This window comes from Ascaphus truei, chromosome 3, assembly GCF_040206685.1.
Source record: "Ascaphus truei isolate aAscTru1 chromosome 3, aAscTru1.hap1, whole genome shotgun sequence".
NCBI lineage: Eukaryota > Metazoa > Chordata > Amphibia > Anura > Ascaphidae > Ascaphus > Ascaphus truei.
Window position 1 is genome coordinate 336,056,517 of NC_134485.1, and position 14,522 is coordinate 336,071,038.

Genomic DNA, 14,522 nt, shown 5'->3' on the forward strand with positions numbered 1-14,522 from the left:
TTCCTGGGTGGGTGACTGACTGCCTGGGTGACTGGGTGGGTGACTTTGACCATGAGTCTTGACTGAATGACTTTGACTGAGTGACTGGGTGGGTGGGTGACTGAGTGACTGGGTGGGTGGGTGAGTGACTGGGTGGGTGACTGAGTGACTGGGTGGGTGACTGAGTGACTGGGTGAGTGACTGGGTAGGTGGGTGAGAGACTGGGTTAGAGTGACTGAATGGGTGAGTGACTTGAGTGACGGTGGGTGGGTGACTGAGTGACTGAGCGACTGGGTGGGTGGGTGACTGAGTGACTGGGTGGGTGACTGAGTGACTGGGTGGGTGACTGAGTGGGTGGGTGACTGAGTGACTGCCATTGACTGCCATTTGACAGCCTGGTTGGGTTAGTGACTGGGTGGGTGGCCGACCTTGACCGGGTGGGTTCTGCTTCCTTGGCCGCAAGACGCTTCCCCCCCTGCCCCTGATATCCCCACGGCTGCCGCCCAGGGCGGGAGGTGGGCGTGAGGGGCAGGGTGCGGGAGGGGGGAGAGGGGGCGCGGCAGGTGATAGTTGGGGGGTGCGGGAGGTGGGTGGGTGGCTGGGGGGGGCGAGACTGACGGGCTAATTCCGTGGCTGCTGCCCAGGGCAGGAGGCGGGAGCAGGGCAAGCTGGGTTGGCGGACGCGCGGGCTCGCAACAGTGCTTCCCCTCCATCCCACGTTGGGAGCGGGCCCACAGGCAGCAGGCCGGACACCCTGCTTGCCCTGCGCAAGAGCGCCGGGACCTCGGCTCTGCGCATGCGCACAGGGAATCGCCGCCATTTTTTAGAATATAACGGGCCCGGCAGCGCAGGGGGTCTTGGCGGCCAGACACCCTGACTCACGTGGCCCGGGATGCCAACCCCGGCAGACGCCCCCTGTTGGCAGCCCTGATAGGAGGAGCTGAAAAGCTGTGTAATGCGGCAGGCATTAGTTTATAGAGGTCCATGTTAAAATGGATTTGAAGCAAAAGTTGACATTGGTGCTCATTTGCATGTCATTTCCCAGAATCCCTTGCTACAGTGGAAGCACTGTATGCCAGGAGATAATGGTGCAAAGCAGGGTTGCAGACCTGTCTGAGACATGTGAATGTGCTCACAAGTGATATTTGTATTTGCTATTATATTTTATAATAAGTAGAGAGTAAATGGGCTATCTAATTTAGGCAGCATTTGCGGTAATTCAGATAAGTAAAACTGCATGTTATTTGGAAATACATCAGCTTTACATGCATTACCGTACATGCAATCACTGCTAAAATTGTTCCAGAGTGTTCTCTGTGGCTGCGCTGTATACTGACATTGTGCTCAGTGACTCTAGCTTTGCAAGTCAGTTTAAAGGTACAGTACAGCGGCCCCCTTGTGTTGGAAGGATTATAAGATTACACTGCTGCTGCTCTGCGTTGATTGTTGTGTGAATAAATGAAGCTTTTGGTAGTGCCTCTGGCTGTGACATTTTTCAGATGGCGTGTGTGTCATATATATCTTGCATAGATGGTGCTAACACGTTACGTGGAATATATACCACATGGACCACTTTGTTCCATTTTGACATACCAAAAATGTAAATCTCCATTAATCTGCTTCTGCTCCATTTGCATGAACCTTGTTATTAGAGTAAAAGAAATTAAAGCCACCACAAACTTGTCAGGTAAAATTGACGCAACTCTGTTCCATTATCTTAATGCAATCTTAGATACACATTATACTATTGCTGCAATCAGCTCCTCCCGAACTGCTTCAGCTTCACTTCAAAATCCCTAACTGAAGCACAGCAAGACACAGGGGTTATGTATCATAGCAAATTTGGAGCAAAATGTACACAAATGTTCATCTTGCGTCTCTTTGCATCAGTTGACTGCAAAACACAGTAATATCTATTTGAATAGGCACTCGATGAGAGGGTTCTTAATCCTATTGATTATTGTTGCACATTTTTCACTAATTACATTATTTTTCACTTTCTACCCTGAAACCATACTGTAAGACGGTGCTTTTTTGTTGATAATATTGTCTGGGACAACTGTGGGATTAGTTCATATTCACAGCAGCGTCCCAATATCCTAGCGATAGTAAAGGGAGAGTTTCAATTAACTTTTAATTAAATGTACATTTTGTTAGTGGTTTACTTCTGATATATAGATTGTATTAGGAATTATTTAAGCTCATTTGCCCCATCTTTTTGTTTGTTAAGTAACAAATAAAATGCAATTTTTTTTTAAAACAAACCCAGTGGGGACTGCTGCTTTAAGGTTAATGCTAGGAAATAGTCACATTATTTGCCATAGCTAAACCTGGCATTCCTTTCATCCAGATCCAGAAATAGGGCCTTTAGAGGATAGGCTGAGAGATACTTATATACAGTACTGTAGCCCTGTTTCCCCCTAAACAAGGTGGCTACTGGTGCTGCATTTATCTGTTGACTCACAGAGAGCCTGAGCCACCGCCACGGAGAGCCCAACGTGCAATAATAATGGTGCAGCGCCTCCACCTGAGAGGGATCCCAACGTAGTGGGAGGAGCCCCTCACAGGACCCAATCACAATAATCACACAGTGTAAAATAACAATACCTTTACTTGGCAACATATATCTCTTAATGGTTCTATAATGGTTCAACTACCCTTCAGCCCCGCACGGCCGTGACCCACCCCCATGTAGCCCACACCGTGTCCCAAGAGTCCCACACCCAACCCCAATGTCGCAGACCGTGTGGCCCACCATAGAAAGTGTAGCAAAGGTTGGTGCACTTGATGTAAAGGTACCTGCTGGGTGCTCCAGCACCCGGGCGCGCCGACTGGAGGACAGATGGGATCCGCTGATCCTGCGAGGTCATCCGCGATGAGTCCGCCTCCGTGTGGGGTGGTATCCCACTGGAGTGTCCAAACGTGAAGATAGTCTCTGTATCTTCAGAAGTGGTCTGGTCCCAGACCACAATTATCAGGGATGCGTCGCGTAGCAGCTGCGTCCCTGAACTATACAAGTAGCTAATGGAGCAGTGTCCCTACCTAAGGGCCTGTCCCTATAGCAGCCACAAACTGTACTTGTAAAACGGGGCCTAGGGGGACATCTGGCTTAGTACAGAGGGTCACAGACCCCTGCATGCATACACCCTCCCCTGTCTGTGTCCAAGCTCCAACTGACTCACTCGTGCCAGCAAGCGAAATGTAACTTCCTCAATGCAGGTAATCCTTGCAGCCCTATTGGCTGTGCCTGGTCACGTGTCTCCATGCCCCTAAACCTTTTTCATCTTAAAAGCGAGGGACCGAAACGTTGGTCCTATGTATTAAATATTTATTTACATTGAAAAGCCCACTGAGTGCTGCTTCCCTCTCAGGCTGTACACCCCCTGTTGCTGTACACACATGGTAGGACTCCCTTGAATGCTTCCTGAGTGCTCCACTGTCTTTATCTCACGGTTCATGAAAAATAGTCTGACAGATTCTCCCCAAAATTATCACAGTGGTAGAGGACAATAAGATGTGACAATGGTTTCAAAGTGCACATTTTTTTTCAGATCTGTCAGCCTAAAGATACATACAGTACAAGATACATAGCTTTTTGTCCTAATACAATTGAATGTGTCACCTTTTATTTACAGCATTTTAAATATTAGATATGTACTGCATATCCATTAAGAAGAGACCAGTTAGGTTTCAAAAGCACTGCATTCTATAATTTTTATCTATGGACAATATTTTACAGGGGTGGACAAAAATATAAATACTAAAGGAGAGAGTCAGAAATGCTTCTCTCTGACACACACACACACACACACACACACACACACACACACACACACACACACACACACACACACACACACACACACACACACACACACACACACACACACACACACACACACACACACACTCTCTCTCTCTTGCACACAGTGTGCATTGCGAGCAGATGCGGACAGAGTACAGGACGGCTTTGGCTAGCTCCCCCAACTTCTCCCTAGACCAACCTGCCCCTGGCAGTCAGCTGAAGTGACCGTACCATCACCCAGCAAACCGAGGTTAAACATTTGACCCCCATATGCACTAGAATAAGTGATTGATTGATCACACAAAAAGGTCAGACTAATGCTGCAGTTATCAGTTGGCAACTCAGTTTCCAAACAGTTAATATATGTCGATTGTTTGTCCGCCATAATGACTGGTGTTGCAGGTAAAAACGGTGCCAGAACCTTGAACAAAAAACATAATCTATGGGGTTTAACCCTTTGAGTGCCATGGCCCCTTTGGCACTCCGATCAGGTGACCTGTCATGTGATCGTTCCTTCAGTGAGTCTTCCCACTTCCTTTACTGGTTAGTGCAAATCATGGCACGCAGAATGTGCTCTCCTCTAGCTAAACAAGTGGGATTTTTTGACGTAGCTTCTACGTCATTGGGACCCCTGTGACATATTAGATGCGTTCTGGGGTGCCCAAAGTGTTAAATGAAGAAATATGGTATCCACTAGTATTCCTGCCCCATTCCTGAAAGATTCATATTCATTGTATGGAGTTTCTTGTTGATCCCTAAAAAAAGGTTATAGAAATCTAGACAAATGTGCCTGAACTCAGTTCCCCATCAAACATATTCTTGAGCATAGCATTTCATTAACATCTTGAGTGCTAGGCGGGCCTGCATCATATTTTCTCTGCTTTGTTTCAGGTCCCTCAGTCACTCAAAGGGTTGATTATGCTTATGTTGGTGAATAATAATAATACCATTTTCTTGTATAGTGCTGCTAGTTTTACGTAGCGCTTTACAGAGACATTTTGCAGGCACAGGTCACTGTTATACTTTTAATAAAACTGTAAAAATGGGAATAAGTAGCAAACCTATAGCCAGCAAGGATGGCTCAAGCTGTAGAATGCTACTGTACTTCTCATTCAGCATTCAGTGGCCAGCAAAGCAAAACATGACAGCAATTCAAGTAACAGGATAACAGAGACAGCAAACAAAACAATATATACTGTAGTATCTTCCTTTACCTGGGTGACTTCAAGGATTAATTGGTACAATCATCTACCTACCTTTAGCACATATGTTACTGTGCCCTGTCTTTAGGGAAGTTAGGCAAGGGGATTAGGGCACCTCATTAAGCAGATTCCTTTGCAGTTTAAGAACTAGAAAAATTGACCCACAGGAAATATTTGTATTTGTGACATTTTGTATGTGATCTGTATTTGTAATTCAGCACTGGCAAATCAATGACTGCAGCACCTTGTTAGCAGCTGCTGGTAATCTTGCTGCCAGTGAAAGAAGGAAATACGAGGGGGTGGGGGAGCTGCTGCAATGTTATTCTCTACTTTCATGTATTGTAAAATGACATGCTATTTTATTGCACCTGTGGCAGCCATCAGAGGAGTGGCGGGTGCAGGAATTTTGGGACCAGCATTTACACTCATTCTGTATCTTTGAAACCTTTTACCTTAAGAAGGTCTTTGAGGTCTGAGATTTGTATAGCAGGTTCTTGTTGACTTAGCTAAAAGCTGACTAATACTTAGCTTACTTCCTCACACAGTTGTGCACTCGGTATCCCATTACATGCCCTTTCTTCTTTCTGCCCCTAGGGAGAGCTGTTGAGCCCATGTCGCTGTGATGGCTCAGTGCGCTGCACACACCAACCCTGCCTGATACGGTGGATCAGCGAGAGGGGATCCTGGAGCTGTGAGCTGTGTTATTTCAAGTACCATGTCCTAGCCATCAGCACGAAGAACCCACTCCAGGTGAGAGGATGTTTCTCCTTGCCAGTGATAAAAAAAAAAATCCCTTTCAATCAAGGGATTGAAAGCGACAGCAATGTGTTACACACAGGGGTGGGTAACACATTGCTGTCTCTTTCAATCCCTTGCGTAACCATCACATATAGCCTTCAACTTAATAGTAGTTATTTTGCCCCAGAATTGCTCCACCTTTTATCCCTGTAAGTCCCCCTGCTGCAAAATTAGGCAAAGCCAGTGGAAACGAATTGCACCAGATTTAATCACTGAAAAAATAACATGGCTCTCTGTGGGACTTATAAATATGGTACTGTTGTGCCTCTGATTTTGCCCCACTTTTGCTTGGAGACGTTGATAAATAGACCACACTGGGGCGCAGTGCAATTCTGGGGCAAAATATCTGAACCACATGTTTTTAAAGAAAGAAAAAGAAATCCCATTTAAATACATATTATATTTTCTTTGATACAAGCAGTAGTTTGTTTTGCCCCGGAATTGCTCCACTTTTACCTTTATACATAGGCCCCGTGCCATTTCTGTGAGTCATATTTCATTCATTTTCCTGCACCAGATGTAAGCAACTTGATTAACAATGATCTTACATTGAATGCAACTTTCGATAAAAAATCGTGCCGTGGGCCAAAGCTTTTATATTAAACATGTATTATATTGAGACTTAGGTGCCCCATTCTGAAAGGCTGATACATAGCCCCATGTGGGAAATATAACTTGTCTTCAAGCCCTCCATTGCAGTGTGGGGCCCTACAAGGTAAAGTTATAATGACCTCTTAAGCATTGTTCAATCAGCCATGTAGTAAGTAGGACTAGCACCAACTCTGTTTTGGACTCCTGTTTTTGTCCAAGGCCTAGTGACTTGGGGGTCAGGCAAACCAGATCCCTAGGGCCCAGCATGTCCCACCATGTGTCTAAACATGAGCATGGGCTAGAAGGGCTACTCTGGTCACAGTCCCGCACTATTTCCCCACAGAACTCCCCACCAATCCTGCTCAACAAGTGCCCACTCAGCAAGTCTTCCATTTTCCCCACTCATCATGTCTCCTTTCCCTTTCTCTCTACAAGTATGCCATGGTCTCTGTTCTGTATAGTGGAATAGCATGCTATGGCAATCCTGCTGTGATTTTGCCAGAAGTAGGGCATTTTCTGTTGGTGGTGGGGAATTAATGGTGGCATGACACAGAGTATAACCTAAATGCACCATACACTAACACAAAGTATAACCTGACTGCACAATACAGTGATTCAGAGTATAACTTGACTGCACTATACTCTGACACAGAGTAGAACACTCTGCACTATTCAATGAGTAACATATAATATACTTGCACACCAACAGAAAATCACAAAGGTTATTTCATAACAAAAAATGTTGGGGGGCCAGACTCACCACTGCAATCAACTGGTATAAATATATAAAGCAAATAACTGAATACGTCAAGTTTAAAAAAATGTCCTGAGGGCTACTCCGTTATTTGCTTTGCACTCTGCACTGATACTCAGTATAACCTACTGCATTTTATACTGACACCTGATTGCAATCCATGGGGGGTTTGGCTGTACCTCTCTTTCCCCGGTGCACAGAACGCGTTGGAACTTCTTGCCTCTAGTAAGACTGTAGCACGGGGGAATTGTAAGTCGGAGATTTTACGTGTTACAGTCGGCCTTGCTTGGTAAGGCCCTAGCCTGGCTATGCGCCGATGCCAGAGGCCCTGGCAACCTTCCATATTCATGACATTCCTTTGAAAATGAACATGCTGAACTGCAAAGAATTACTTCCGAACAGCTTAATGATGCCTACTATAAGCTATTTGCAATCTTACCCTACTGTTCTTAGAGTTTACCATATCTTGCAGTTAAAAAGGAAAAGTCTGCAGAGGTATCCTGAAGCAGCAAATGGTTACATCATTCCTTGAATCGGAATCAGAATCAGAATCAGAATGAGCTCAGTTAAAATGTTCTCAGCTTGTCAGCTGACAACATCTGAGGCATTTTTACTGTGTACATTCCGTGGCCAAAGTGCTCTCTATGTAATCAGTTGCTGACTCACCGTCTATGAATGTTTGTTCCATTTAAAATCTCAAGGCTCAGAAATTCAATTTTTGAAAACATAAAGGAAAAACAACAAAATAACTACAGCTTAGTACTCAACTACACCTATCACACAAAGAAAAGCGTCTTTTGTCAGAGGGTCACAATTTAATACGTACTATTTTTGTGTGCATGTCTGATATAGTATATTAATAGAGGCTTGTGTAACAATATATATATATCTTCTGCTAGTGGCCATAGTTCAGCAGTGTCAGTGAATAACGTAGATTATGGGGTCTTTTACATGCTCCTATTTTTTATTTATGTAGCCCCCTTTCCCTATGACTAAGGGAACTACGCATATTGAATACATGCTTTCTCACAGGAGGCCTAAGCCTCCGCCGCTGGGAGCCTGGGGTGCCTCCATCTATGAAGTATCCCAGCGTGGGAGGGATAACCCCTCACATGAACCAGTACAGCAAAGAATAATACACACTTTTTTTTATTTTTTATTTATAAAAATGTTTTACCAGGAAGTAATACATTGAGAGATACCTCTCGTTTCCAAGTATGTCCTGGGCACAGAGTTATAAAAAAATACATGGTTACATTAAAGAACAGGGGTTATACAGTCAAATCACATACAGATAGAGTTGGAAAAATAGGTACAGGGGATAAAAGGCTTGTGAGTTTTAGATTGAAATAGAGCAGCTTTAACATCACTTTTACATCACCAGACATCAGCGAATGGCAGCAAACGGCTCGCACCCTTTGGCTGCCCTTCGGCTGCACGCCTTTGGGGCAATGCAGATGCACAGTGGGTGGGTGGCTGAGATGCAATGCAGCTGTGAACAAAAGCTCTTTGTGTCCTCATGGCTCGTTAACATTCCAGTGGGTGGGGTTGACGTTCCACACAGAACAAGCAAATGTTAACCCTTAGCACGCTGGTCCTTTGCAGAGGGGTGCCACTCTTGGGGAGCCCCATCAGGCTGCGCCTTTGGGGCAACGCAGATGCACAGTGAGGTGGGTGGCTGAGATGCAATGCAGCTGTGAACAAAAGCTCTTTGTGTCTTCATGGCTCGTTAACATTCCAGTGGGTGGGGTTGACGTTCCACACAGAACAAGCAAATGTTAACCCACTGTTAAATGTTAACAAACTGGTATATAACTTGTATTTACTGTAACACACTAAAACTATACAATAACAACATCAATACATATATCACACCAATGCAGCAACGCAATGTGATAACCCAATGTCCCCCACATTACGGAGTCTGCCCAGGCACCTACGACCCAGTGTCCACGGAACAGTGCCCACCCCAAAGTGGACGGAGGTAGCGCTACCCTCCCTGAGATGTGGTGGTGCATGGTGGATACCTCCCTGGCTACGACCAGGGTATTATGTAGGCCTTCTAGTAGGAGAGACGCGTCCGTGACCCCGCAACGTGGGGTCAGCAAAATCCCCTCTCGCTTTAGGGGTGATGGTCCGCCTCATGGGGGAGCTCCAACAGGAGTGTCTCCCTTAATGTCTATAAAATTCTGGGCCTGGTCCCAGGCTGCCGGACACCGTATGGCCGTCCGATCAATGGTGAATCAACCTATAGCAGTACTAAGGGGAGCGTCCCTATCTGAGGGCCTTCCCTACAATACTGTGACTTAGTGACTCTGGGCCTAACTGCGCACCAAACCCTCTGCTTCCTCTCTGCTTCCTCATTGGTGGGCTGGCCCCACGCGATCCCTACCTCAAAGGATCCTGGACTCGTAGTTCCACAATACTGTGTCTGCGGAGCTAAACAAGATGGCACCTCACTTCTCTCCTGCACATGCGCACCACGTACACTGCACAAACTCAAAATGGTGGGCCCCCTTCCAGCAGGGCGTCTCCTTCAGGGTGGTATGAAGTTGTACGAGACTTCTCGATGTTGAGCAAGTTTAGAATTCCTTTATCAACTTGTTCTCGACATCTCTCCCTTCATTGGAGTGCATCTGATTAGGCAACCTATAATGGATGAAGAATTTCTCCCAAAGCACTTTGGCTAGTGTGAGCTATTTCTGATCCTTGGTGGGGAATGCTTGGGTGCATCAGGTGTAGTGATCGGTCACTACCAGGACGTTCCTGATACCCTTGGAGTCTGCCTCGATGCAGAGGAAGTCCATGCAGACTAGGTCCATGGGACCAGAGCTCTTTAAGTGGCCCATTAGGGCTGCGCGTGTAGGCAGTGTTTTTCGCTTTATGCACCACAGGCACTTCTGACAATGACACTCCACTGATTCCCGCATTTTGGCCAGAAAAACGGTTTCTCACTAGGCCAAAGGTTTTGTCCACTCCCAGGTGTCCGTGATAGTCGTGCAGAGATCGTAGAACGGGGTACTGCAAACTTCTGGGCAGGAAGAGTTGCTTCCTAACGGGATGGTTATGATAGGGAACAACTCGGTACAGAAGGCCACAATCCATGTTGAGCTTGTCCCATTTTCTCATGATGACAACGACCGTGTCTGTTGGAGCACGCTTCACCAAGGATGGGTAGTTTTGCTGGATGGCCTGGCGTATGGCTCTAGTCACTGGGTCTCGCATTTGGTGTATCACCAACTCTTTCCATCTCATGATGGTATCTTCTGTGATGGACATGCCACCTGGATGGCAGTATGCTGCGGGAGTGCCTTGGACTGACATCCCAGTGAATCGGCTACTCGGAGTCCGGAGAAGGCTACTTTATTCTCCACGATAGCCGATGTGGAGCACATGGCCCGAATTCCAGGGCCAGGAATCTCTTCCCACTGGGCAGCGTCTGGTGTTGTACTCAGTTCAGGCCTTTTGGATAGAACATCAGCTATGATATTCAATGGCCCTGGCTTGTATTTTAGGGTAAACTAGCTGATATACCCGGCTTTGCCCGTGATGTAATGTTCTGCCCTCCTATCCTCCCTCTCAACTCCCTTCCCCCCCTCTTCACAGCTGTTCAGGCTTCCCCCTTCTCTCCTGACTCCCTCTCTCCCCCCCTCTCTCCTAACTCCCTCTCTCCCCCCCTCTCTCCTGACTCCCCCTCCCCCCTCTCTCCTGACTCCCTATCTCCCCCCCCCCTCTCCTGACTCCCCCTCCCCCCCTCTCTCCTGACTCCCTATCTCCCACCCCTCTCTCCTGACTCCCTCTCTCCTGACTCCCTCTATCCCCCCCCTCTCTCCTGACTGCCTCTGACCCCTTCCTCACTCCTGACTCCCTCTCTCCCCCCCTCTCTCCCAACTCCCTGTCTCCCCCCCTCTCTCCTGACTCCCTCTCCCCCCTCTCTCCTGACTCCCTCTCCCCCCCTCTCTCCTGACTCCCTCTCCCCCCCTCTCCTGACTCCCTCTCTCCCCCCCTCTCTCCTGACTCCCTCTCTCCCCACCTCTCTCCCCCCCTCTCTCCTGACTAACTCCCCCCCCCTCTCTCCTGACTGAATACCACCCCCCGTCTGTCCGCTGTGCGCCGCCATCTTACCGGGGGCAGCTGAAGGAGGAAAGGGGTCCTTCCGGAGGCTGCCTGCCCACTGCCTGTCCTGCCCCCGGGGAGGGAGGGAAGTGAGCATTGGCGGCTGGGGCAGGAGGGCCGCGCCGCGCTTCCCCTCCGTCCGGGAGCCGGTGGGGGGGAGGGAGAGAGAGAGTTGGGTGACGTCATAGAGCCGGGTGACGTCATAGAGCCACCAATCTGATTGGCCAGAGGCTGAGGACCAATCAGATTCATCGCAGCTAGTACCAACCTTTTGATTTTATATATTAAGATAAGATTAGATGGTGCTGCCAACCACCTGTGACCGGTGGCATCCAATTTGGCGGAGGTCAGGATGTAGGTCAACGGATTGTTGTCGGTCCTTACCTCGAATGAGACCCTGTACAGGTAATCGTGTAATTTATCGAATACCGCCCACTTGAGTGCTAGAAATTCCAGTTTGTGAACTGGATAGTTTTGTTCACTCTGCGTCAAGCTGCGACTCACATACGTAACTGGGCGGAGGCCAGCAGGGTATTTTTGATGTAACACGACTCCCAGCCCAGGATGTACAGCTGCTCTGAATCGGCATAGGCCAAGACAGGGGCTTCCGTGAGGCTTTTCTTGAGCCTTGTGAATGCCTTCTCGCTGGTGGATGTCCATTTGTCTCCAAACGGTGCTCGCGGAGTTGTGGCTTTTTGCCCAGGCTCCTCTGGGTAAATCTTCAATAGGTTATTGAGAACCTTGGCCTTGCTGGAGTACCCCTTTACAAATCTGCTATAGTATCCACAAAACCCTTGGAAGGATCGCAGCTCCATCACGTTGTCTGGTCTGGGCCAGTTCACTACGGCTTCAACCTTAGCGGGGTCAGTAGCCACTCCTTCCACGTGGCCCACATAGGTGACCGAAGTGCGGCAGAAATGACACTTGTCTAGGGACAACTTCAGGCCTTCTTTTCCCAGTCTATCCAATACTTTCAGAAGGTGTTCTTCGTGCTCTTCGAGTATTTTGCCAAAAACGATGACATCGTCCAGGTAAACTAGACATTCCCCGGGGTTCATATCACCGGTGGTCTTTTCCATTAGCCGCTGGAATGTCGCTGGTGCACCGCAAATGCCTTGGGGCATCCGGGTGAACTGGTAGAACCAAACAGGGCAGACAAACGCTGTCTTCTCCTGGTCTTCGGGCTCATAGGCACCTGGTAGTATCCAGACCTCAGGTCCAGCACGCTGAACCACTGACTACTTGAGAAGGTGCTGAGGATTTCCTCGATCTGTGATAAGGCATACTGGTCCAGTACCGTGTAGCGGTTCAAGGTCAGGTAGTCCACGCACATGTGAACGGACCTGTGACAGGGTGAATGAACGTCACCAGCCATATGCCTGGAAAACCTATGTTTAGGCTTGCAGTGCAGCAGTGACGAGGTTAAGTTGAGAAGGTCTGCTTAATTAGTCCGACCCCAGCTGCATAATCAAGGTGTTAAAACCCCAGGCTGTACACACATGCAGGGGAGCTGGTGAGGAGACAGGACTGAAAATGCTGAAGAGATTACTGCTGTAAGGTCTGTGTTGCAAAGTACATGTGTGATGAACTGTCTGTCTCCTGCATACTAAAGAAGAAGCTATTTTCTTTTGTCTGCTGAAGAAGAAGCTATTTTCTTTTATTTGCTGACTAGCTGATATACCCGGCGTTGCCCGTGATGTAATGTTCTGCCTCCCCCATCCTCCCCCTCAACTCCCTTCCCCCCCTCTTCACAGCTGTTCAGGCTTCCCCCCCTTCTCTCCTGACTCCCTCCCCCCCTCTCTCGCCTGACTCCCTCTCTCCCCCCTCTCTCCTGACTCCCTCTCCCCCCCTCTCTCCTTACTCCCTCTCTCCCCCCTCTCTCCCCTCTCTCCTGACTCCCTCTCTCTCCCCTCTCTCCTGGATCCCTCTCTCCCCCCCCCCTCTCTCCTGACTCCCTCCCCCCCTCTCTCCTGACTAACTCCCCCCCCTCTCTCCTGACTAACTCCCCCCCCTCTCTCCTGACTGAATACCACCCCCCACCTGTCCTCCGCCAGGGAGGGAGGGAAGTGAGCGTTGGTGGCTGGGGCAAGAGGGCCGCCCCGCGCTTCCCCTCCGTCCGGGAGCCATGGGAGGGAGAGAGATGGGTGACTTCATAGTGCCGGGTGATGTCATAGAGCCAATCTGATTGGCCAGAGGCTGAGGACCAATCAGATTCACCGCAGCTAGTACCAACCTTTCGATTTTATATATTAAAGATACTAGCTGATATACCCGGTGTTGCTCGTGATGTAATGTTCTGCCTCCCCCATCCTCCCTCTCAACTCTCTTCCCCCCCTCTTCACAGCTGTTCAGGCTTCCCCCCCTTCTCTCCTGACTCCCTCCCCCCACCTCTCTCTCCTGACTCCCTCTCTCCCCCCCCCTCTCCTGACTCCGTCTCCCCCCCCCATCTCTCCTGACTCCCTCTCTCCCCCCCTCTCTCCTGACTCCCTATCTCCACCCCTCTCTCCTGACTCCCTCTCTCCCCCCCTCTCTCCTGACTAACTCCCCCCCCTCTCTCCTGACTAACTCCCCCCCCCCCCTCTCTCCTGACTAACTCCCCCCCCCTCTCTCCTGACTGAATACCACCCCCCGCCTGTCCGCTGTGCGCCGCCATCTTACCGGGGGCAGCTGCAGGAGGAAGGGGGTCTTTCCGGAGGCTGCCTGCCCACTGCCTGTCCCCCCGCCGGGGAGGGAGGGAAGTGAGCGTTGGCGGCTGGGGCAGGAGGGCCGCGCCGCGTTTCCCCTCCGTCCAGGAGCCGGTGGGGGGAGGGAGAGGGAGAGAGAGAGAGAGAGAGAGTTGAGTGACGTCATAGAGACGGGTGACGTCATAGAGCCACCGTTCTGATTGGCCAGAGGCTGAGGACCAATCAGATTCACCGCAGCTAGTACCAACCTTTCGATTTTATATATTAAGATGAGAAGCTATTTGTTTTTGGTGTGCTGTATGTTTTAAGGCTCAAATAAATAAGCCTTATCCAAAGAACCCGCGTGTGTGGTTGCATGTACCCTGCAACAGGACCCATTATTCTTTCGCACTACCACGATAGGAGAAGCGTAGGGGGCTACGGAATTCTGTTATGATACCCGCCGTCTTCATCTCCTTCAGGACATCCCTCACGTCCTCCACAACTCTGGGAGTAATGCATCTGGAATGCTCACGGAATGGTGTGGTGTCATCCAACTGGATCGTGTGTGGAGCACTCCTGCTGCAGCCCACATCCATCTCACTGGTGGAGAA

At 49.0% G+C, this 14,522-nt stretch overlaps 1 protein-coding gene across 2 annotated transcripts in view; it reads left to right on the forward strand.

The window, feature by feature from the left end:
• The window catches only part of MARCHF9 (membrane associated ring-CH-type finger 9), a 132,233-nt gene that overhangs the window by 95,219 nt on the left and 22,492 nt on the right, over window positions 1-14,522 (forward strand). For both annotated transcript variants that reach the window (XM_075591598.1, XM_075591597.1), the window contains exon 3: window positions 5,581-5,736. In XM_075591598.1, coding sequence (XP_075447713.1) covers window positions 5,581-5,736 — 156 coding nt within the window. The remainder of the gene's footprint in view (window positions 1-5,580; window positions 5,737-14,522) is intronic.